Below are 25,553 nucleotides of genomic sequence, written 5' to 3' on the forward strand. Positions count from 1 at the left end.
ACTGAAGCAAGTCTTGCCCCAGAAGGATGTCTCCAGCACAGAAGTTCTCCCACTGCAGACACAGCTGATTCTCACAGTCAATTGGCCTGGAGGTCAATTCCTCCCAGTGATTCCTACAACAATCAAGGCTTAACTACAACAAGACTGTGCACAAAGCCCACAAAGGGGTGTACCAAGAGTGTCCACCTCAGGTAATTGGGGAGGCTGAGCCACTGGGCCCTATAGGACACCTAGCACAGAAAGCTACTCTACCAACACAGGGAAACAGCCAAAATGCGGAGACAAAGAAACAGGTCACAAACGACAGAAATGGAGGAAAGCAAACTACAGGATATAGAGTTCAAAACCACGGTTATAAGGTTTTTCAAGAATTTTCTAGAAACCGCCAATAAATTTAGTGAGACCCTCGAGGATATGAAAAAAGGACCAACTAGAAGTTAAGCATACACTGACTGAAATTAAAAAATGCTATACAGAGACCCAATAGCAGACTAGAGGATCGCAAGAATCAAGTCAAAGATTTGAAATACGAAGAAGCAAAAAACGCCCAACCGGAAAAAAAAAGAATCCAAAAATATGAAGATAGTGTAAGGAGCCTCTGGGACAACTTCAAGCGTACCAACATCCGAATTATAGGGGTGCCAGAAGAAGAGAGAGAGCAAGATATTGAAAACCTAGTTGACGAAATAATGACAGAAAACTTCCCCTACCTGGTGAAAGAAATAGACTTACAAGTCCAGGAAGCGCAGAGAACCCCAAACAAAAGAAATCCAAAGAGGACCACACCAAGACACATCATAATTAAAATGCCAAGAGCAAGAGACAAAGAGAGAATCTTAAAAGCAGCAAGAGAAAAACAGTTACCTACAAGGGAGTACCCATACGACTGTCAGCTGATTTCTCAACAGAAACTATGCAGGCCAGAAGGGAGTGGCAAGAAATATTCAAAATGATGAATAGCAAAAACCTACAAGCAAGATTACTTTATCCAGCAAAGTTATCATTCAGAATTGAAAGTCTGATAAAGAGCTTCACAGATAAGAAAAAGCTAAAGGAGTTCATCACCACCAAACCAGTATTATATGAAATGCTGAAAGGTATCCTTTAAGAAGGTAATTAATTTGATGAACAGAATAAACTGGTGAATATAATAAAATCAGGGACACAGAAAGGGAGTGGACTGACAATTCTCAGGGGGGAAGGGGTGTAGGGGGTGAGGGAAGAGACTGGACAAAATTCATACACCTATGGATGAGGACAGTGGCAGGGGTAAGGGCAGAAGGTGGGGTGGGAACTGGGTGGAGGGAAGCTATGGGGGGAAAAAAGAGGAACAACTGTAATAATCTGAACAGTAAAGATTTAATTAAAAAAAATAAAAATAAAAAAAAATTAAAAAAATAAAAATACTGACTAGACCAGTGGTTCTCAACCTGTGGGTCGCGACCCCTTTGGGGGTCGAACGACCTTTTCACAAGGGTCACTTAAATACATCTTGCCTATCAGATATTTACATTATAATTCATAACATAGAAAAATTACAGTTATGAAGTAGCAAGGAAAATAATTCTATGGTTAAGGGTCACCACAACAAGAGGAACTGTATTAAATGGTCGTGGCATTAAGAAGGTTGAGAACCACTGGACTAGACAAACTAGGGAAAAAAGATGACTACTGAGTGAATAGTGGAAAAATTCAAAAGGAACATGTTAGTAGATTTGGTCACCAATAAGCAAAATCTATTGGTAAGTCAGAATATCACCATGAAAACTAAAAAATGAACAATTGAGAAAATATGACAAAATACTGATACCTTTAATATACAAATACTTTTTTTCAAATCATTAAGATTTATCCCAAAGAGAAATGGACAAAGGATATGGAAAACAATTCATAAATTCAATCCATAAATTTCTAAGAAATTTCTATTTATGAAAATAAGAATATATACTAAATACAGAAATAGCTTTATTTTCAAGAATATTTGGTGAGTTATTAATGATAATAAAAATGGAAACAACTCAAATGTCTAACTATAGAAAAGTAATTAAAAAAACAATCTATCATATCTTTAAAAGGATATTATTCAGTTATTTAAAAGAAAGTTTATCAAGAGTTTTAATGACATAGGAAAATTCTTAGGTGAAAAAATGCAGCATGTAACCCAGCCAGCATGGCTCAGTGGTTGAGCATTGACTTATGATCCAGGAGGTCACTGTTTGATTCCTGGTCAGGGCACATGCCTGGGTTGTGAGCTCGATCCCCAGTGTAGGGTGTGCAATGTTTCTATCTCTCTCTCCTTCTCCCTTCCTCTCTGAAATCATTAAAAATATTTTTTAAATGCAGCATGTAAAATAATGACAATTATTAACAGCCCAAAAAAAAATCAGCAAATTGTCAATATCTACTCCACCCCCCGCCCCAAAAAAGGTAAGAGGGAAATACACTAAGATATCTTTGGGTATTTGGGTATGTGGTTTAATATTATTATTGTTTTCTATGTTTTTGTATTGCCTTCTGCATTAGACATGTTTATTTCCAATAAAGAAAAGCCTATTGCGTGAAGAGATTTGTGCAATAGGCCTTCCTTTCCCCTGGCTGTTGGCACCAGTTTTCCTCCGGCACCCAGGACCCAGGCCTTCGCTCTGGCCGGGCTCCTGCCAGAGCTGGACCTGGAGCCGTCAGGCTTCATTGCTCCACCGGGCCTGGGGCTGTCAGGCTTCGCTCCACCACTTGAGGCCTATGTATGCAAATTAACTGTTATCTTTGTTAGGTTAATTTGCATACTCTCTTGATTGGCTGGTTAGCATAGCGAAGGTATGGTCAATTTACATGCTTGTCTATTATTAGGTAAGATATATATAATAAATGTCATAGCTGTTAAAGATACAAGGAATACCACACTTACAATACCTTAATTTTGGATTAGGAAATGGATACTGGAAGTAGCTCTGAGGTTCTCAATTCTATTAGCATATTTGATTCACCTAGAAGCTTTTAGGTCAGTGGTTCTCAACCTTCCTAATGCTGCAACCCTTTAATACAGTTCCTCATGTTGTGGTGACCCCCAACCATAAAATTACTTTTCTTGCTACTTCATAACTGTAATTTTGCTACTATTATGAATCATAATGTAAATATCTGATATGCAGGATGTATTTTCATTGTTATGAATTATACATAATTAAAGCACAGTGATTAAACACAAAAACAATATGTAATTATATATGTGTTTTCCAATGGTCTTAGGCAACCCATGTGAAAGGGTCGTTCGACCCCCAAAGGGGTTGTGACCCACAGGTTGAGAACCACTGTTTTAGGTTTTTCTGACTCTAGAGACCCACCCCAGACCTAATCAGAATGCCTGGGGAATGGCCTAGGAGAGGTTATTTTTAAAGCTGGCAATGTGATTCTAATATTCAGTATGGCCCAAGAACTATTTATGAAACTCTTAAATCAGTGCTTTTCCAACCTTAAAGTGCAAATGACTCCCTGAGAATCTTGTTAACGTGCAGATTCAGTAGGTGTGGGTGGAATTCAAGATTTGGCTTTTCTAACAAGCTCCCTGGTGATGCTGATGCTGCTGGTTCAGGGACCAACTTGGAATAGCAAGGCCTTCAGTCTTACCAGTTGTAGGCAAGAGAGTTCATGTATATTTTGTGTCCTTTAATTATTGTAACAACGCTGTGAGACCGGTGCTATTTTTCCTCACCATTTTACAAATCAGGAAGCTCAGAGAAGTTATACAAGAAATCTGACTGGATTTGTGACTCCAATCAGCCCTGCATCTGTGTGCATTGCAAAAAAAGAACTAAAGTGAGGCCTTACAAACAGATGCAGGGAGATTAAAGCCAGATAACATTTAAGCCTATATAATCTCAAATGGCTAACTAAAGAACATAAAATAGAAGGTGTTAATACATGCTTTAAAGGCCAGATGACTAAAAATAACAAAGTTAAATAGGAGCTAGAGCATACATTTTTGAGAGGGTTTCCCTCTCTCTCTCTTCCTTTTTACTTTTTTTTTAATATGGTAAAATATATGTAACATAAAGTCTGCCATTTCAATCATTTTTAAGTATAACTCAGTGATATTAATTACATTTTAAACATCACTGCTATCTATTTCCAGTAATTTTCATAACCCTAAACACAAATTCTGTACCCATTAAACAATAAATCCCCATTCTCCCTCCCCCTATCCCTCAGTACACTCAAATGTACTTTTGTTTCTATGCATGTGTTAGATATTTCATACAAGTGGAATCATACAATATTTGTCTTTTTATGTCTGGCTGCTTTCACTTAGCATAATGTTTTCAAGGTTCATCTAAATTGTAGATTGTGGCAGATTTCATTTCTCTCCATGGCTAAAGAACATTCCATTGTTTTATATATACATTACATTTTGTTTTTCCATGCATCTGTTGATGGACACTTGTGTTGTTTCCACTTTTTGTCTATTGTGAATAATGTTGCAACGAATCCTGGCATGTAGGTATCTGTTTGACTCCCTGTTTTTTAATTCTTTTGGGTACATACCTAGGAGTGCAATCGCTGTGTCATATGGTAAGTCTATGTGTAACTTCTTGAGGGACTATCAAAGTGTTTTCCACAGTGGCTGCACCATTTTACATTCTCATCAGCAATGGACAAAGGTTTCAATTTTTCCATGACCTCCTCAATACTAGTTATTTTCTAATTTTTATAATATTATAGCCATCTTTTAGGTGTGAAATAGCATCTCATTGTGGCTTGTTTTCCACCCCCCGCCTCCCACAGGTAGCTAATTATGTTGAGCATCTTTTCCTGTGTTTAATGACTGTTTGCATATCTTCTTTAGAGAAATGTTTATTTTAAAGTCCTTTGCCCATTTGAAAATTAGGTTGATTGTCTTTTTGTTGATGCATTATAGGAGCTATTTACATATTGCATATTTAATTCTTATCAGATAAATGATGCAAATAATTTCTCTCATTTTCTGGGTTGTCTTTTCACTCTCTTAGTAGTATCCTTTTAACTTTTCTCCCAATTATGAAATAAATACATGCTTGATTAGAAACTTTGGCAAGTACTAAAGAGTTCCAAAAAGTATAAAGAATCAAACAAAGGCACCCATAGTTCCAACTGAAAGTTAACTATGTTTTATATTTTTGCATATTTTTTTTCATCACTTAATATTTTTTTTATGAGTTTGCTTGAGGCAAACTGACAACATATGACAGGGAGCAAGACCTCAAATGCTCCCCTCCATCACTTTTGTTGTTGTTGTTAATCCTCACCTGAAGATATTTTCCCATTGACTTTAGAGAGCGTGCAGAGAAAGGGAAAGACAGAGAGAAACATCGATATGAGAGGAACACATCCATAGGTTGCCTCCTGCATGCGCCCTGACAAGGGCCTGGCTCGGGCCAGAGAGGAGCTTGCAACTGAGTAATGTGCCCTTGACCAAAAATGAACCCGGTCCCTTTGCTCCTCAGTCCTTTGGCTCTATCCACTGAACCAAACCAGCCAGGGCCCCTGCATCACTTTTGATATTTACATTTATTTTATATATTTAAATGAATATGTATCTATAATTTTATATATATTTTAACTTATCATATTATAACCATTTTATTAAGTCACTAAAAATCTGTAAACATACTTTTAATGGCTGCATATATTCTACTGTGTGGATTTACTGTAACTTATTTAAACATCCCTTAATGTTGAAAACATTTCCAACATATTAATAATCATGCTGATAATAATAATGCATATTAATAATAATACTACTAACAATAATCTTTCTGTCTGGGTTTCTCATTTTCTTCCCACAGAATAGAATTGTAGAAGTAGAACAACAGACTAAAGGGCTTGAAGCAATCCCTTGCTTAAAGTAGTTTTCTGCTACAATACAAATATCCCTGGGATGGTCATTGTGCTTTAGGCATCTGCAATGCACTAACTACTGCCACCTTGTGATACTCTCTTGTAGCATAATTTTGGCTCTGATAAAGTGGTGGAGGCTCAGGATGCATTATCTATACATATAAAGAGGTAATATGCTAATTTGTCCATGAGGGTGTCCCCATAATGACCACTTTGCATATTGATGCCTGCTCAGCAGGGGGTGGGCGGCTGGAGCCAAATTCCCGGGGTTCTGAGGAGACTGCCTGACAGGAGCACAAACTGCAAAGAAGGAAGAGGAAGCAGCCACAGGGAGCTCTTCCAATCCCCCTGCATGGACACCCTACCCCAGCCCCTGCACCCCCAGGGGGACAGGGAGGCTGACCAGATGGGAGAAGACGCAGCCTCGGGGGTGCCTGCAGCTCGCACCTCTGATTCCTGATCTCTTACCTCGTCACCCCCGCCAGGGGCGCCCACAACAATAGCATGATGGCAACCACCCGTCAGCACTCCCAGGGCCCCCAGCCCGTCACAGCCGGCCCCCTCCACTGGGGCTGGGTATGCCTCTCCTCCCTACAACTCCAGACCAAGGTGGAGGCAGGCCTGCGCGGCCCCCCAGGGTCAGACCCTTCCCCCACCACCACAGCAGCACCTTCTTTGCACAGGAAGTTCACTGAACCGCCCTTCTACCCACCTGGCTCAGCCCTAGCCTGGTCCCCACCCTGCTCCAGGAGATTGGATCCCCGCCCTGAGTAGGTACAGCTGCGAAACAGCCAGGTAAAATTTAAAGAATGGCAGCAAGCGGGAAGGTTTGACAGTTACTCCCCCTTCAGCCTCACTGCCCTCCTCGTGCCTGCCTAATGCCCTGTCCCCCGTTCTCCACCAGCACCTCCAGGGACGACTACCTCTACAGGACTGCTAGCCAGAGCCTGCCCCTCCAAGGCCTGTGGAACCATCTGCAAAGCTTCCATAGCTACAGTCCCTGGAAACAATCATGCCCTCCTCCCCTAATCAACACCTGCTATCTGTGAGGGTACCCATGGGCTCAAAAATAACAATCCCTTCCCGTTCAGACATCACTTACTTGATGAAACATTTCTAGGTTTATTAGCTCAGAACCTCCTCATGACAACCCAGTGAGGTAGGTGGAGAAGAAATTACAATTCCCATGGTATATTCGTATGCAGAAATGAAGCTCAGAGAAGAAAAGTGTCAAGACCAGTGGTTCCCAAGGTGCAGCACACGTCCCACGGGGTGGGGTGTGGGGGGAGGCAATCTGATTTTAGGTGGGGGCAATTTGAGAATGAGTTAACAGTGAATTTTTTGCATTTCTTATGTTTCTAGGGGCCTCGTCTACAGTATATCTTACATAATAAAAGGCTAATATGTAAATGACCGAATGATGGAATGACCGGTCACTACGGTGGTCAGAGGACTCCCACAGGGGGAGTGTTGCTCAGCCAGAAGCCAGGCTCATGGCTGGCAAGCACAGTGGCATTGGTGGGAGCCTCTCCCATCTCCATGGCAATGCTAAGGATGTTTGACTGACAGCTAATGCCCACTAAGCCATCAGTCAGACATCTCTCCAGGGCTCCTGGACTGCAAGAGGGCACAGGCCAGAATGAGGGACCCACCCTCCCAAGTGCAAGAATTTCATGCACCGGGCCTCTAGTTAAAAATAAAGAAAGGGGTGGGAAGGGAAGGGGAGAAAATAAGCCACGGCAAGTTGGAAGTTAAGGAGTGTCCTGCACAGAGCTCAGGAGCACCAAGAAGGACCTTAAGCAGGTGGGAAGAAAGGGAGACAGGAAAGTGTCAAGACATGAACAGACAAACTTGACATGGCATCATTTTATCTCAAGCCCTGGTTATATATGTAAATGCTTATTGCCAGATGTATAGATCTTTTGACCAGGTAGGTAAGGCAGCTTGACTAGTGACTTGGAGAATGTGGCTGCGAATTCATGCATGTCATCTAAAATCTTAGTGACCAAGTCTTCCTGTGTAGCTGAGTATTTCCACACCTGCAAATACTGGACACCAAATGCTAATAACTTTATAATCATTTTTTTGCCTACTTACACCATAGGAGAGGGCCTTGCAGTCTTGGGTTAAGAATGTAAAATTCTCCTTGGAACAATTAGTCTGCTGAATTAAGTAAGTAACTTCATAGTTTGATCCAGACACCACCTGAAACAATGTTGAATAGATAAAGGGCAGTTTAAACATTATTCACTATGTTATGAGGAACTTAGAATACTGCCTGGCATATTGCAAGTACTCAAAAATATAAACTCTTGCCAAACCAGTTTGGCTCAGTGGATAGAGCGTCGGCCTGCGGACTCAAGGGTCCCGGGTTCGATTCCAGTCAAGGGCATGTACCCTGGTTGCGGGCACATCCCCAGTGGGGGGAGTGCAGGAGGCAGCTTATCAATCTCTCTCATTGATGTTTCTAACTCTCTATCCCTCTCCTTCCTTCTCTGTGGAAAATCAATAAAATATTTAAAAATGTATATATATAAACTCTTAGTACCAGGCGAAAGTCATGACTGAATAAATATTGAGCAGTTTATGACTCTCATACTCCTCAACACACACACACACACACACACACACACACACACACTCCTACACATCCTATCTAATAAAGAGGGAATACGCATATTGACCATCACGCTGTCACAAAGATCAAGGCACCTATAGCCCAAAGATGGCAATGCCGAGTCCCCTCAAAGTCCCCAATCCTTTCAGCCCTGCCGGGGCGGGTGGCAGGCATGTGCTGCACCAGACCAGTCCTCAGTGGGTCCTGCCGCTCCGTGCACTGGCCTGCCAGAGTCCTTTCAGCCCAGCTGGCGGGGGCATGGGGTGGGGCGCGGCAGGTGCGTGGTGCGGCTGGACCTGCCCTCAGGCCCCCAGTCACTAAGGGCAGGCCTGAGGGGCAGGAAAGCCTCGGATGGTGGCTGCCAAGCCACCAAGCTGCCCATGGCCACCCGAGGTTCAGATAACCAGGGCTGGCCGATGGGGGTAACCCCGATGTGGGTGTCACCTTCCTCTGATCACTGGGTCGCCTCCCGCCCCTAAGGGCTCCCAGACTGTGAGAGGGGCCAGGCCGGGCTGAGGGACCCCCTGTTCAGTGCATGCATTTTCATGCACCTGGCATCTAGTCTCAAAATAAAAAGCAATATATAGGTGGAGTAACTGTATTTTCTTAAGAAAAACCTAGTAATATTTCCTCTTCCAGGCAACAGAAAAATAATGTCCTTTTGAATTTTGTGAAATATTAATAATACTCTTCTAGAACATTAAAAACACTTTGGAGCTAGAATGGCCTTTACTGGTAAGTTCTCAGGTTGCCAGACAGACAGGCAGTAAGTTTTGTGCTGCTTTATTTTGGGCTAGTCTCACCCTGATCGCTGGCTATGAACATAATTGAGTAGAACATGCATCTTGCATGAAGGGAAGTTGGATGGTCTATTAAAAGCAGGGAAGGTTACTGACTAAAGTAAGCCCCTCATAATTAGACAATGAAATACAAGGAACCCAGTCAACTGTCATTAAAGACTTTGTGAACTGGGTCAATGAAAAGGCCAGATTTCCAAGTATTTACTTTCTTTTAATGATATGAAAACTGTAATTTAGAGAGTGCTCAGAAAGCTGTGCCAACTGTTTGGGTTCCATTTCATATTTTGGAGCCATGTTTGACTCATGATGGCTAAGTGATAATGTAATTTTCTTAAAACCTTAAGGCTAGAATGATCTTTTCATCTCACCATCTCTAAGTAAAACATGTATTTCTGACTAACCATTCATTAAAACCAGCCTCAGAGCCAGGGGTCTGATTAGCCACACTTTTGCCCCTTATATATTGTAGTATACTAATTATTTTGACTCAAGAGAAAGCTCTTTACCTCCTATGCCAGTCACATGAGGACATAAAAGAGCTCCCCCACCACCAGTCATGGAATCATAGGTTTTCTACTGACCAGTGGTTTATTTTAGGTAATGAAACCCTAAACATAAAGATCCAACAAATTTTAACAATACTGTGAGAAAAGGAAACTAAAACACAAACCTCTCTCTGTGCTCTTTCTACTTCTTTAAGAGCAAAGAGGTGGGAATGATTAGTGTGGTTGTTAAAATGTTCAATGGCATGTCTCAGAACAGGGTCGAAGTCCGGGGGGACAGTCGATATGGTGTGCAGGCAGCCATAGCAGTCATACTGGGAGGTCACCACAGGGCCCTTGGCTTGACAAAGAAAGAGTAGGCAAAAGAGCAGCGTTAATGAGCAAAACCCGCATTCAGATACATTGTCCTAAATAAGTAACATAATTTCAAAGACCTTGGTAAACAAACTTTCTAGTAAAGTCTAGTATGTATTAGGAAAAGAGAACACAGGAGTGCTTTTTGGTAAGAGGAGAAAAAAACCTACCATTGACTTAGGAACATCTTATGTGCATACTATTGTGCATAATTATTTTAAATGTCTTTAAAAATCATTATCAATTACAGACATCATACATTAATTTATCCTCTTATAAAATAGTAAAACAGTACAGATATAATGTTATTTATTTTTCAGTGTTAGTTAAAGCTCCTTGAAGCCTCATTCAGGATATGTTTTGTACCAATTAATTTCAACAAACATGTACGTACTTTGCTCATTCTGTAATATGTCAGGTGCAGAATTAGACTGTGTGGTTACATTAACTTGTAACTGTGGTGTGTTGGAGAGCACAAGAGACTTGGTTGGAAAGTTGTAAGGAGGACATTCTGATAAAAGGAAAGTGTGTGGAAGGCCACCTGCCCTCTTGGTCGAAATTCTGACTTAGGGGAGATGTAGGGGAGTGTCAAAGGCAATGCCCCTAATTATTCCTGACCTTCCCAAACAAATCTGATTACATACAGACCCCAGGTGTTTACTGGACTCCTTATGCTTAATCCCTGGATGTCCTTGCATAGATGACAATATAAACACCTGTGTCCTCCCAAGATTACTCACCCTACTGATTGTATGTAAAGATAAAATCTGCTAGGAAAAGCTAACAAGGCAGGCAATTGAGGCTGCTCTGGCCCCTAGAGCCAGGAGCCCCTTAGCCCTCTCTCTCACAGTCAAACTGTGTCTGAGTAATCTGTTCATCCATCATTCAGGGGCTGCTGGTCAGACTCTGCAGTGGTGAAGGTGTTGGGCAAAGTGGAGTGGGAGAGACAGAACTGCAGATGGATATTTCAAAATAATTCAGCAAGTGCTTGGGAAGGCAGGAGCCCAGAGTGAGCTCAAGAAAGACTTTCATGAGGAGAAGAGGCCTGAGCTAAGAAGGGTGTAAAGTGGTCAAGGTCACCTGGGCAACATAAAGTGTGAGCCTGAGAAGGAGGAACAAAGGGAGGAATGGCTCTCAAGAAAGCAGGATGAGTCAGGGGCAGCGTGTGGGATGCGGTGTATACTTTTTACTGGGCTTAAAGCAGGAGGCAGGGACTGGCGATTGAGGTCTGGACAATTGGTAGAGAGAGTCCTCTGCTGTGGAGCCCAGGCCGCTCTCTGGAGTCCAGGGATTATGAACTGTATTCCAAGTGTCATGGGCTCCTTGGTGAACCTGATGAGAGCTATGGCGCCCTCTGCGGGAAAATGCCGGTATTCGCAATGTTCTCCATATAATTTCAGGGTGTGCATAGACCCACTGAAGTCAATTAAGAGTGGTCCGCAGTAAAGATGGGGTGCCACTGACTGGGTTTTAATAAAATAACGTAAACTATTAAAACAGGGGTGAGCTTGTATTAGGTTACCAAGTCATGTTTATAACAGATAGCCTTAACCCGCTGGTCAGTAGAGGCACACGCTATAGAGAGGAAACCATGAAGGCATCCTAGGCACCTTTGCCTTGGGCTCTCACTGTCTGAGTGTGTGGGAGCCAAGCAGAATCAGGAGGCCAACAGTGTTCTACAGCAGTGTCCCTCAACACAACTCCCCTTGCAGCTGTTTCTTGACACTCACTCCATAAGCATGTGTGTCAGAAAAAAGATTTACTGGGTGAATATTCATAGCTTTCCTCACTGCTCTCCCTTGCAGAAGGTATGTTGCATCAGGGCAGTGGACAAAGTTAAGAAACTGGAGGGGAATTACATGGGAAAGGAGAGAGAATTACTGACGGCAGGACAAAAGATTGATGAACACAGAAGGAGAGGGGGGAAGGGAGTAGAGACCAGAGGTTAGTATGCTGACCTCAAGGGCAGCTCTGACTGGGGTAAGAGGAGAGATGGAGCAGTATTTTGAGGGTGAAAGATGCAAATTAATTTTTTCCAGGCAATGGAATGATTTTCCATCCTGCTCCAACATTTCTAGGGAGATTTTTTAAAAATTTAAAAAAGATTTTAAATTTTGAATTCTGAAACATATTAAGCCAAAAAGGTTTCAGATAAGGGATTGTGGACCTAGTAGTAATTGTGGATCTACAAGGTGTGGCAAAGAGCTTTTCCTCTCATAGTATATAAGTGCTGGGTTCTGATCATGTGAAAATTTGCTAATGAGTTAAAGTTCTTAAACAAAATAATTAAAAGCTACTCCTAAATTTTTTTAAAACAATTGTGATTTCCGCTTTGGACTGTTTTTCTTTGCATGGCACTTCTTGCAAGAGCTGAAACTCAAGAAACAGTTTTTGTGGGTTCCTTATGGATGACTAAGGCCATGACAGAACAATGGCTCCTCCACTGATGTTCACCAGTGTGGCTGAGGATGCTGTTCTGGAGCCTCATCTACTAAAACCCTATTTTGCAAAAGGCAAGTTCTAGGTTGGCTTTTGTGACTGACATCCCCTAGATGTGTCCATCCTTCTGCACCCAGCTACTCTGCCACCAGAGGGAAGGTGCTAATAGTGGTTATATCTGCATAAGTTGCTCCATTCTTACAAGATCTACTAAACCAACTCTGCTAATTGCCAGCTATGGGATACTGGGCAAGATACTTAACTGTGGTGGGCCTGGGTTTCCTCATTTGTAAAATGAGAATATTAACACTTGCCCCATAGAATTGTTGTGAGGATTAAATAGATCATCATCATATATAAAACAATTAGCACTGTGGCTATTAATAACTGCTCAATAAATGTCAGCTATGATTACTTTTCTGATGATCGTTAATTCATTATTATGCTTTAACTTCAAGCCTGCCATCTTGTTTCAGTCTGCAATAACCCTCTGAAGTGAGAATTTCTCTGATCCCCTTTTAAGGAAAAAGGAAACCAAAAAGGTGAAGATCTGTTGAAAGATTGCAGGCCAGATCTGACCTCAAAGCCTGTGCTTTTCTGGCTCTACTACACCCCACAATTGAAGCATGTGGCATGTTTCTAGTCCTTTCCCAGGGCCTTTGCACACACCTAATTCAGTGCCGCTGTCCAGAGAGAGGCCAGGGGGTGATTGGCAGGATCCTGGCCCAACCTCAGTACTCTGCCACCAAAGACCCCCAACCCCCAAGTCTGCAAATGGCATTGCATAGCCACCCACTGCCCTCTGGGAAAGGGCTTTGTCCAGGTTATGCTCCTGGCCCTACAGGAAATGGTTCGTTTCCCCCCAGGGCAGCACCACCCTATATATCAGTTACCTGGAGTAATGTTGCAGGTCTGGGTAGTCACGGAGAATTTCATATCCCATTTCTTCGCTATGGTCGCCATGCATTCTCCTGTAGTCTAGAAAGAAAGAAAGAAAGAAAGAAAGAAAGAAAGAAAGAAAGAAAGAAAGAAAGAAAGAAAGAAAGAAAGGAAGGAAGGAAGGAAGGAAGGAAGGAAGGAAGGAAGGAAGGAAGGAAGGAAGGAAGGGAGGAAGAAAGGAAAAGGAGACCATTTATCTTAATCTTTCAGATGGAGAAGGGCAAGTAGAAGTGTTGCTACTAGCAAGTATGGCTTTTCTCTCATTTAAAACTTAAGATTTTTTTCTAACAGACTTTTGAGACACAAGAATGAATGTTTTTGTAGCCTAATCATTATTATTTACAAGTCATTGATATTCATGAGGTGTCCAGAGGAGAGGCAGTATAAATAGTGAGGTTTTAAAATAATGTTATGTTTGGACACTGGAGATATTTCTTTTTCACCAAGGTGAACACAGTGCCCTAAAACTAGCCTGCCGAACTCTCCTCTTACAGTTCAACTTCAGGGTTCAACGCACAGAGGATGCAGTGTTTTTGATACCATTGTAATAACCAGGTATTAACTGAAAAGGAGCAAAGGGAAGGCCAAATAGACACTGTTAAGGGCTATTAGTAAACACTCTGGCTTAATTTATGTCAGCTGAAATTCAGTGTGGGGGCAAAGCCACGCCCTGAATGTGGAACCCAGTAAGGAGGTTGGACACCACACAGTCTGACTCTCCCACCCAGTGTTTAGGGGCTGGATCTCATGATGTCGAAGGCCCACCCAGATGTGATGTAACTTCCTGTAATTCGAGTATATAATAAACAGCTTTAGGTGCTGGTGCTCTCTCTCTGTGTCTGTCCCTCCATCAGAGGGCAGGCTCTCTCTGTCTGTCCCTCCAGTCGGAGGGCAGACACCACACCCAGCCCAAGCTTTTCGTCTATTTTATGTCTGTCTTTCATTATTCTTTAATCCCGAAAGCGACTCCTAAGTTGTATGAACCAGTTCACGTCTCCCTCTCCATGCAGGACTCAGAGAAGAGACCTCAGCCCCAGAGCGCCCACCATAAGACACAGGCCCAGTAAAGTCTGGGTGAGGTTGGGAAGGTACTTGTCTGTTAGTCAGCCCTGGGAACATAGTTGGTGTGGCCACTGCAAGCACGGGAAGATTTCAGATATTAAACTCCTAAACAAAGGAGTTCTCTCTCTCTTGCCTCTCTTGCACACTGGGGCTCCTGGCTCTCTTGTTGCAGGGGACACACTCCCCTCCATACACCCACATGGCCCACAGCCATATGTCCCCTCCCCCCCCACCCCCCCACTCACACACACAATGGACTAATGGAAGGGAACTAGCCTGGTGCTGTGCCAGACCCAGCTCCACCATGGAATGGAAACTTGGGACATTGGTTTGGCTGCACCTCTTTTAGGACTGGTTTAAGGGAAATGGGACTTTAGAAATGCAGATATGGAATTCCACACAAATAAAGATCTCTCATCTTCCTGTGTGAGTCTTAGAAAGTTCTTTTTCTCAAGATATCATGAGGTCCAGACCCCCAACATCCTGTGGGGAAACAGATCCCCCACTTCCCACCAGTGGACACCCCATTTCCACCAATAACGTTTTGACACATTAAAGAGGTGAGTCCATGGACTGTGGAAAGAGTGGCTTCCTTCCTGGCAGACACTGGCTGTTCGCTCCCTCAGTTAAAGTTAAACAACCAGCAGCTGTGGTGTAGCAAACAGATATTAGGCATTTAGTTAAGATTCCTTGTTATTAAAACAAGGTCTTTTCATATGTATCCCCTTTCATCTTCCAATTTAGGTTCATTTTACCTCTTACAAGGGAGCCCATGGGTTAAAAGTGGTCAGCTAATTAGAGGCAGAGTAGAATTCCAACTCAGGTCTGCACAAATAAAGCACCCAATTGGTCATAGGAGTCCCCTCTTCATGGGAGGGCTTTCTCCAATCTCATGGCTGGCCTCTCATGCCCTTTCTGTCTGTGCAAGAACATAGACATCAACCATTTGACTTTTGTACACATTTGAGCGTTTATGTGCACCCCTCACAAACAGGCTCCACAGTACTCATCACCCCCAGCACTAATAGAATAACTTGGTCTCAATTGAGAAAACTGGAGGCTCCAGACCATCACACTTACAGCTTGCTCAGCTTCTTTGTAGTCACAGTCTTGCCAGGTTTTGCCACTTTGAGCAGGACAGTTGCCCTCCTTCATTTCGTACTTGACAGAATAAAATATGTCCGGGTCTCCCTGAAAAAAAGAAAACAAAGACACATAGGGCTCATTCAACTGCCAACAGCAGACCATTGGAGAGGGATCTGGTGCAGTTATGTATATTTGATATTGATTTAATTCAACAAGAGCAAAACATTTACTAAAAATACTAAATGTTATAAATACTTGGAAGGATGATCATCATATATTTATAAACATGTATTTTCAAGTAACAAAGTAGTATATGTAGTATTAGCCTATTTTTGTAGAAACCAATTTCATGCACTTATATAATTTTAAAAGCTTGAAAAGTTATGCAGCAAAACTGTTAACATGTTGCATCTCAGTGGTGGGTGTATGGTTATCTTTTACTCTCTTCTTTAAACAAACATTCCTAAATTGTCTGAGTATTTTTTGAAAAAATATATATTACTTTTACAATTAGAAAACAAACCAACAACAAGAGTCCTTTCTTCTTTCATTTTTTGAAAAAAATGTTAACAGGTATCTCTGGGTGATGAGATTAGTTATGGGTAATTTTAGTATTTTTATTTGGTTTCTTTTGCTTTCTATTTTTTTCTAACATGTCATAAAATAATAAATAAAACGTTTAAGGCTCAAGGTTCTAAGTCAGATGAGCTTTTAGATGCAAAATCCTGGCATGGTGGAGCAGCTAGAGATCTGAGAGGTGCTGCTGCCCAGCCCCTCACTTTGCAGTTGAGAGAAAGGAAGCTCAAGTAGAGAGGGCAGAGCTTAGGCAGCCGCCCACCTTGGAAAGGCAAAGCCAACCCAGACCCCGGGTCTACTGAGTCCAGGGGCAGTGCTCTCTCAGAGCCTGCACTTGTCAGAGTATTTGCATCTGGGAGATGATGGAGTCAAACACGATTGTTCCGAGGTTCGTTTAGGGTCTCAGATTTTGATAAAGCAGCAGGTGATAGTGATTCTGTGGACATTTTAGGGAAAACAAAGTACCCAACAACAACACATTTGCTACAGATGTCAGACAATGACAACACCAATAAAACATCGCCAAGGGCACCAGGCCTCGCATGACTACAGTAGTTTGTAAAATCAGAATGGCTCAATGCTACTTTCAGGAAAAATAAATAAATAAATAAATAAAAAGCCCACTGGGCTTTTTTCTTTAATCTCATCATGTCAAATGGATGGATTTTTTCTTCCACCAAAGTAAACTATCACAGAGACATAGTGAAATTCATTTGAACAAACTATTAAAAGCTTGTATTTTTTTAACTTTGATTTTTTTCCATTTAAAAATAATTTGTTTTCTTTTGCATGACATAAGACTTCTAGTTTCTAAACGGGATACATCCAAAACAAAAATACGCCCCCTGTGTCTCATCTTTGTTTTCACCCATGCAAGAAACCCTTCTGTAATATCAGCATGTGATTAAATAGGTATCGAACCACTGAATCTACAAGTTAATACATATTCTGTTATGGCAGAATAACCAAGAATTTCCCCCAAAGAAAGATGTTAATTTTCTAAATATAAAAGGGTCTAAGAGGATCATATGCGAACAAACAAAAATCTCTTATCCAGGTTTTTAGGCTAAAGATGGATAACACACTGGCAGCTGAAGAAAGCTGAAACTATACATAGATCCAAATTAAGAATTTCTAAATTTCTTTAGAAAACAGAACCAGAATTCCTTTTTTAAAATGACCCTGTGGAATGGCTTTGCTTCCATATTTACCTAATATGGTAACAGTAAAACAGACTCAAGAACATTGATGACAGCTCAACAATGCTGGATGCAGGATGATTACACCTGCACTTTTGTTTAAAAGTCCCACAGGTGCCCTAACCGGTTTGGCTCAGTGGATAGAGCGTCAGCCTGTGGACTCAAGGGTCCCAGGTTCAATTCTGGTCACGGGCATGTACCTTGGTTGCGGGCACATCCCTAGTAGGGAGTGTGCAGGAGGCAGCTGATCGATGTTTCTCTGTCATCGATGTTTCTAACTCTCTATCCCTCTCCCTTCCTTTCTGTAAGAAATCAAATATATATATATATATATATATATATATATATATATATATATACAAGTCCCACAGGTTTATTAACTAAGGCTAGACAATAAGTCATATGATCCTATTTGATGCTTTTTCTACAGTGTCCAAGACCATTATATGGATGCAGCCAAAGACTGGGCCCCAAAGTTCAGGAAAAAGACCACAAAAAAAATCAGGGTAGTTATTTAGTCCCCCTAGTTAATTGTTTGAACTGGAACAACAAAAGGTGGAAAACACAGAATGTAATGAATTAAAGGAGTTGGAAAAAGTTGGTGGAGAGAATTATGGTGTATGAGTAAGGTCATTGGGTTTGGGATGTCAAGGACAGTAAAAAAAAGAGCATCCATGGGACCACGTACTTATAATGTCCTGTGGTATCACTCCCTCAATGACATTATGATATCTATATGCCATAATAAATAGATCAGTAATGCAACAAGGCAGTGTGTGAAATATGCATTCATCCTGTGGAATGCACCAACACAGAGATACATGATGCCATATAAATTCTTTAAGTGTTCTTGTGTTGTGTCTGATTTGCTTGTTTTCAAAGCCACGCAGGCAAACTCTTCCTGGGGATGTCCTTGGAGAGAAGACTGGTCCGCTGAGCCCAGTTTGCTTAACCTTTCCTTTATCAAGAGATGATGATTAACTTTAAAGAGAAATAAAGCTAAAGGTTATTTGATTTTGATTTTTTTCTCTTTCAGCTTCATCATTCTGAATGTTTTCATATAAACAACAACAACAAAATCACAACTAAACCCTCCATTCTATCCCCCCAACCTAATAGTTTTGATGCATCTAGTTTTATTTCTTGGAATCACACATCCTGTCAGGATTTATCTTCAACCTGAGTGTATTCATCAGTGATAAAGAATATTCTAAACCAACCAGAACATTGCTGTTACCCTTGATGCATTCAGCCATCGGGACTTTATGGTAGATATTTTATCTAATATAGTAGAACTATATTAGCTTCTTTTCTGACTCCTCTTGACATACCCCACTGCCCCTCATTCACTCTAGTTTTATTGAGGTATAATTTATTGGGGTATATTTATTGGGGTATATTTTTGAGGTAAAAATAAATTACATATATTTCAGTATACGAAAAGATGATTTGCTATATGTATACATTGTGAAATGATTACCACAAATAAGCTAATTAACACATTGTTAACTCACATAATTACCTGTTTTGTGTGTGGTGAGAACTCTTAAAATCTAGCCCTTTAGCAGATTTCAAGCATACACCACAGTAATATTAATTCTATTCACCATGCTGTACATTAGACCCCCAGGACTTACTCATTTCATTTTCTTAAAATATATTTTTATTGATTTCAAAGAGGAAGGAAAAGGAGAGAGAGATAGAAACATCAATGATGAGAGAGAATCACTGATTGGCTGCCTCCTGCACACCCCACACTGGGGATCAAGCCTGCAACCGAGGCATGTGTCTGACTGGGAATTGAACCACCACCTCCTGGTTCATAGGTGGATACTCATCCATTGAGCTAAGTTACCAGGCTCTTCTTATAACTGAAAGTTTGTACCCTTGACAAACACCTCCCCATTTCTCCCATCCCAAAGTCTCTGGCAACCACCGTTCTACTTTCTGCTTCTGTTAGGTTTGACTTTCTTAGATTCCATTTATGTGTGAGATTATACAGTATGTGTTAGTCATACCCCCTTAAAGACCTCCTCCACTTTGAGGTCTGGAAGTCTTTATATTTTAGTTTAAGGCCGGTCACCAGAAAATTCTCTTGCTGTGGCCTGACTGAGTTCCTGGATTTGCCCACTCTACATAGTCTCTTTCAAATGTCTCCATCTACCTTTCTTCAATTTCAGCCTAGAATACCAGTACTCTGATTACCCAGGAGGCCAACCTTGAAGGCTTGAGGACTAGTCATACCCTGCCCAAGTCCCAGCCCAGAGGGTAGGGTTGGTCTTTTCTAAGCCTCTAACTTTAATTATCAGGTTTTTTTTTCTGTGTGATGTGGTGTGTGTGTGTGTGTGTCCTGGTTTCAAGTGATAGCACAAATCCCAAATGACCTCAAGGTTAAAGACAACTCTCTTACCGTCTTAATGACTTCGGTTATGCGGTACAATACAAACTGGTTGCCACTTTTTCTTCCATTATTGTATTTCTTCAGAGCTGCATCCACAGCCTTAAATACATCCTCATCATTGCAGTCAACTTCTTGTGGTTGGTCTTCTTGGGCGAAACTTGTTAACAGCCTGGAACAAAGGAAAAGGATGGCAATTAACTTCATGATTTGTCAGTCTCCCTCTGGGAGTTTCACAAAGAATTGGAAGCTAACTGGGAGGCTGATGTTAACCCTCTTCAGCCTCTTATCTCTTCTGTCTCTCCTCTCTCTGCCTTAGCACTTTAGGGTTCTGCTTGGCTTCCTGCTGCCCTCCACTATTTGCCCTCTTATAAAGGACAAATGGCTCCGCTGGATTTCCCAAGCAGATCTCAGGCTGGTCCATTTCAACACTGGGTCGTTGACCTCCTTGCTTGTATTTGGGAGGTATGTGTGAACACATTTCCAGGAAATTGTACAGCTTTGTATAGCAAATCAGAGTACAATCCAATAAAGGAGGAGAGAAAAAAACATCACCCGCCTGTTATTCCCTTTCCAAAATGACTTTCCCAAAGCTATTTATGAAGCTCACTACATGTGATAACAATGCAACCATGAGCAGACCTCTTTCAATAAAATTTCTTTGCACTCCTGGAGAGCACATGCACAGGGACATAGAGAGTGCAGGGAGTCTCACCAGGACATTGGCATGACTTAAAATAAAAAATGGGCATCCTATCTGGTCTCTGGCCAAGCCAGCCTCCCTCCAATCTACTGGATCTGTTGTACAAAGGAAAATGTCCCCAGGGGGGAAGAGACGGGCGAGAAACTTAAGGGGAGATGGTTTGAGTGAAGCCTCCTTAACCTGTCCTTCCTTCTTGTTTCTGGATTGGTGAACTTTATAGGGGCCTTTCATTCACCAAGACTAAGTGACCTTTCAGATAAAGTTAGACTATTCAGGAAGAGTAGGTCTAAAGGTAGGTTAAAGATATGGGTTATTAGATGTTTGTATTTAAGTCTTTACCTCTTCCCCCCAAAAAGGTGTTAGACATTTTTGTTGTTGGTGATCCGGTACCTCACTTGGCAAGCCAATCTCCCTGAGAGCCCCTGGAAAAGAGGAATTGATGGGGGCTGAATGATGGCCTTGTAGCAGAGTGGCAGGAACATGAGCTTGGCAGTAAGCCCAACCTTGATTCCAATCCAGTTCTGCTACTTAACTGCTGTGTGATCCTGAGCAAAACACCCAACCTGATCAGCCCTGTGCTCCTTTCCAACTCCTCCTGGACCTGCCTGAATCTGTCGCCACTTTCTAATTTTATTAAGAAACTAGAGGCCCGATGCATGAAAATGTATGCACTGGAGGCGTGGTGGGGGTCCCTCAGACTGGCCTGCCCCCTTTTGCAGTCTGGGAGCCCTCAGAGGCAGGAAGTGACCTGGTGATCAGGGGAAGGCGATGCCCCATCACACCACTGCTGATGCCACTGCCGGCAATGCAAGCCTTGGCCGGCCCCCGTTACCTGAGCCTAGGGAAGCCCTGGGTGGCTGGGGGACTGAGGGGACTGGGGGACTCCAGAGGCAGGTGTGCGGAGCAGGTCTGGCCTTGCTGTGCACTTGGTGCCCTGTCGGGGATGAGGGGGCTGGGCACCGCCATCTTGTGGCTGTGAGCGCTGCCATCTTTGAGGTGTGGCAGGCAATTAGCATGTTCCCTCCTTATTGGTTGTGGGCCCCGCCATCTTTGCGAGAGTGTGAAGGTCAATTAGCATATTCCCTTTTTATTAGATAGGATAATTGACATACATCCTTGCGTAAGTTTAAAGTGTTCCACATGATGCTTTGATTTACATATCTTTTGAAATGATTACAATAGGTTTAGTTAACATTAATTGTCTCATATAGATATGATAAAAAGAAAAGATTTCTTCTTGTGATGAGAACTCTTAGGATCTACTCTCTGAGCATCTTTCATATATATAATGCAGCAGTGTTAACTATAGTCACCATTCTGTAAATTTCACCTTAGTCCTCACTTCTCTTAACACTGGAAGTTTGCATCTTTTGATCACCTTTCTCCAGGTCCTGTTTCTGAGTCTTCACTTGAAGCACCCACTGTGATCAGCCTTGGACTCCTTTCCACTCCTCCTGGACCATGCACATCAGTCATCTCCCACCCTCAGCTTCTGCATCTTGTGGGTCCCTCTTTCTTCCCAGCCCAATACCTTACCCAAGTCTCTTTCACCCTTAGTTTTTTTTCTTTCTCTCCCTTCCCCCATTAGAATCTACCTGCTGCCACCACCACACAATTGAACTGCTTCAATAAGTCAGATAGAATCTAAAGTCTTATTAGCTTGAGTCTAATTGCTTGAATCTGGTTTGGAAAGAAGGAAAAGAAAAAGAAACTTCAAATTTGAAAAAAGAGTCCCCTGGCCTCAAAAATGAATAAAGAAAACTTTCTGAGACTAGAAAAGCCCCTAACATGGGAGAAGGTATGAGAAGAACACAGGAGTCTGGGGGTTTGGAAGCAGAGGACACTCAGCTGTGCTTTCTGGACATGTATCCAGAAAGACAGCAAGATTCCAGAGGGAGATGAATATAGTATTCTTGGCAGTCATTTCATCAGTAGCCTTAGAGAGACTCCTGCATCCCCAATTTGATTCAGAAGAGGCAGATACACTAGACCAAAGAGTGATGTGAACATGATAGTAAGCATTCCTTAGCAGGGGGACTTGGTGAACCAGTAAGGAAGAATCAGACCTTCTTCTCATGCCCACCGCCCAAACACCTGGGACTATGTGAGACTCTTGAAATGAGGCATACCTTTGTGTGGGGAGGAGCGGGGTGGGCAAACTCTAAGAGGGACTGAGGTTAAGTTTTCTATTATCCCAGCAGGATGGCACTTGAAATAAAAATTAATGTTTTGTGCCGAAACCGGTTTGGCTCAGTGGATAGAGCGTTGGCCTGCGGACTGAGAGGTCCCGGGTTCGATTCCGGTCAAGGGCATGTACCTGGGTTGCGGGCACATCCCCGGTGGGGGATGTGCAAGAGGCAGCTGATCGATGTTTCTCTCTCATCGATGTTTCTAACTCTCTCTATCTCTCTCCCTTCCTCTCTGTGAAAAATCAATAAAATATATTAAAAAAAAATTAATGTTTTGAAAACAAAGTGTTATTTCTGGGGCACTTGAATTTATGGTCATGATTCATGCCTATGAACTCCTTTGAAAATTATATCCTGAGCTTTGTTTACTTTATAATTAAATTAGGAACTTATTTCCCAAAATAAAGGGAATTTAGAAAACTAGAAATAAGAAGTAGGAGAGAATTTGATCACTTTATAAGAACAATCGATTATATGACAATACATAATTTCTTGGCTTGCCCAGCTACAGCATAAATACTAGAGGAACGATGCTAGAATTGAAGGAGTTGAGCCCAGGAAGTAAAGAAATTCTGAGAATCAGAGGTTTGTTTTGAGTGGTGTAGCAGTCAGTGAGAGAATGAACTTTTGACTTGGGACATTGAGATTGTTTTCTCTCCTCTTCATTTTTCTTGTTCTTCTCATGTCATCTTCACCCTACCCACATTCTGTCCTATTTTGAATATGAAAGTTAAGATTTCAATAACTTGCAATGTTGCATTTATTATTGGTTACATTTTATTTATGGTTCTAATTCAGAACATTACTCATTTTTCAAGGAACTCAGATTTGTTTTTGGAAATGTCTCTTCAAAAAACTTTGAAACTTGGGAAAATTCACTGTTGAACATCCCTGGACATAATTCAGAGGCTAATTGAGGGAAAGGCTGGATTTTTGGCTTTAGAGGATGGTTGTGGTTTAGCAATGAGAAGCTGGGAAAACTGGCTTCAGGAAGAGGAAGAACTTCACCTTTTTTTAGTGGAGGGAGTCGGTAACATATCCAATTTGTCTCCATTTTAAGGGAAAGTGTCCTTTGCCTGGACCTCTTTCTTCTGAGTGCCTATGTGGTGGGCCATGGCCGCGGTGATGGTGACCTTGGGGACCTTGCCTATGGGGTGGTGTGTCACAGGGTCCATGGTCATGAAAACCATGGCCATTGGGATGCTGTCCAAGGAGATAGTGTCTATGAGGATGATGCTCATGAGGACGGTGTCCATGGGAATGGTGCTCACTGGAACTATGATTATGAGAGTGTGCATGTATGCCATTGGTGCCAAAATGGAAGTGATGACATCTTGAAAGGGGCAATCATGAAGGAGCTCCTGCTTGAAGTGGTGGTCTATCTGAGTGATTTTTGTCGTCCAGAGGAAGTGGGCATCGAGGTTTATGTGACTTGTGGGGATGGAGGTTATCTCTGGATCTACTGTGTATAAATGGAGGCTTGCCAGCAGAGGAATGCCCATGGCCTCCAGAGTGGAGGAGATGGTCCAAATGTGGTTGTACATCACTGATGTTTCTATGTTTCTGGTGAAGGACACAGAAAAGTGACTATTATCATGTAAAGAAGAAATTAAATGTTTAACTTGATTTAATGCAACTAAGTCCATACTTTTGGATTGCAGAAATAAATTTTAAAAGTAGGATATCAAAGAAGGGTTCTCAAATTTTTATCTAGGAAAGTTGGCATTTAAAATACAAAGAAAAATTATCATCTACCACCATCATTTCACAACAGCAATAATAAAATATAACAACAGTCAGAAAGATAATCTCAGAATAAAGGATGGCTCTTTTATATGTAATATGTTATACCACAAACATTTTTTCTTATTATATTTATTTTTCTCATTTCCATATAAAGTAATAAAATTATATTACACAATGGTACTCATCTGTAGATCAACATTTGGAAAACTAGTGCCTTATAATTTAGGCTCTCAGCAGAATTCTGAGATTCTGTGGTATAAGCATCTCTTACTCCTAAAAGATGAGCACTTCACCTCTTCACTCTCCTTATTCAGGTTTTAATATTTTAAAAAAAAAATCTGTGCAGCCATGCCCATGGTGATAAATCTGCCCCCCTTTTTGGTTTGTCACATGGATATTTGGATTATTTTTTTCTGATATAAAAATACTGTGAAGAATATTTGTGTGTAAAACAAAAGTTTCTACACACTGATAATTCTCATAAAATATTTTGTATTTTATTTTACATATCTTTATGTAATAAATTGGGCACTAATTCATTCCCAGGGGAGGAATTAAGAAGGGTTGGTCAAAAGGGAAGCATAACAAAGGGGTCCAAGAAATTATTGGGGGTGATGGATATGTTCACTACCTTAAGTATGGTGTTGTATTCATTGGCATATACATATGTTAGAATTGTCAAATTCTAACATATTTGATACATATTATCAAATTCTAACATATGTATACCCTATGTATGTGCTGTTTATTGCATGTCAATTACACCTCAGTAAAGTTGCTATTGTTTTAAAACAAACAAACAAACAAACAAACAAAGCAGCAGATTTTTGTCTTTCTCTGTCTGGCTTATTTCACTTAGCATCATACCCTGTACATTGTCACAAATGGTAAGATTTGATTTTTTTACACTAATATTTTATTATAAATTTACTAGAGGCCTGTTGCACGAAAAGATTCTTGCAATAGGCCTTCCCTTCCCCTGGCTGCTGGCACCGGTTTTCCTCCAGCACCCGGCACCCAGGCCTTCGCTGCTCCGGCCGGAGCCGCCTTCAGCGCCTTCGCTGCTCCGCT

General features: G+C 41.6%; 1 protein-coding gene and 1 pseudogene across 1 annotated transcript in view; both read right to left on the bottom strand.

Moving 5' to 3' along the window:
* Positions 1-20,184, bottom strand: part of LOC139004012 (kininogen-2-like) — a 36,021-nt gene extending 15,837 nt beyond the window's left edge. The window contains exons 1-5 of the mRNA XM_070406610.1: positions 19,857-20,184; positions 15,666-15,776; positions 13,478-13,562; positions 9,959-10,131; positions 7,969-8,076 (exon numbers count right to left, since the gene is read on the bottom strand). Coding sequence (XP_070262711.1) covers positions 7,969-8,076; positions 9,959-10,131; positions 13,478-13,562; positions 15,666-15,776; positions 19,857-20,051 — 672 coding nt within the window. The 5' untranslated portion in view covers positions 20,052-20,184. The remainder of the gene's footprint in view (positions 1-7,968; positions 8,077-9,958; positions 10,132-13,477; positions 13,563-15,665; positions 15,777-19,856) is intronic.
* A 3,354-nt stretch (positions 20,185-23,538) lies between these two features.
* LOC139002658 (histidine-rich glycoprotein-like) lies at positions 23,539-25,358 on the bottom strand (annotated as a pseudogene).
* Positions 25,359-25,553: the final 195 nt, after the last annotated feature.

This window comes from Myotis yumanensis, unplaced genomic scaffold, assembly GCF_028538775.1.
Source record: "Myotis yumanensis isolate MYYU_CA2020_CCGP unplaced genomic scaffold, mMyoYum1.0.hap1 SCAF_2, whole genome shotgun sequence".
In the NCBI taxonomy this organism is placed as follows: domain Eukaryota; kingdom Metazoa; phylum Chordata; class Mammalia; order Chiroptera; family Vespertilionidae; genus Myotis; species Myotis yumanensis.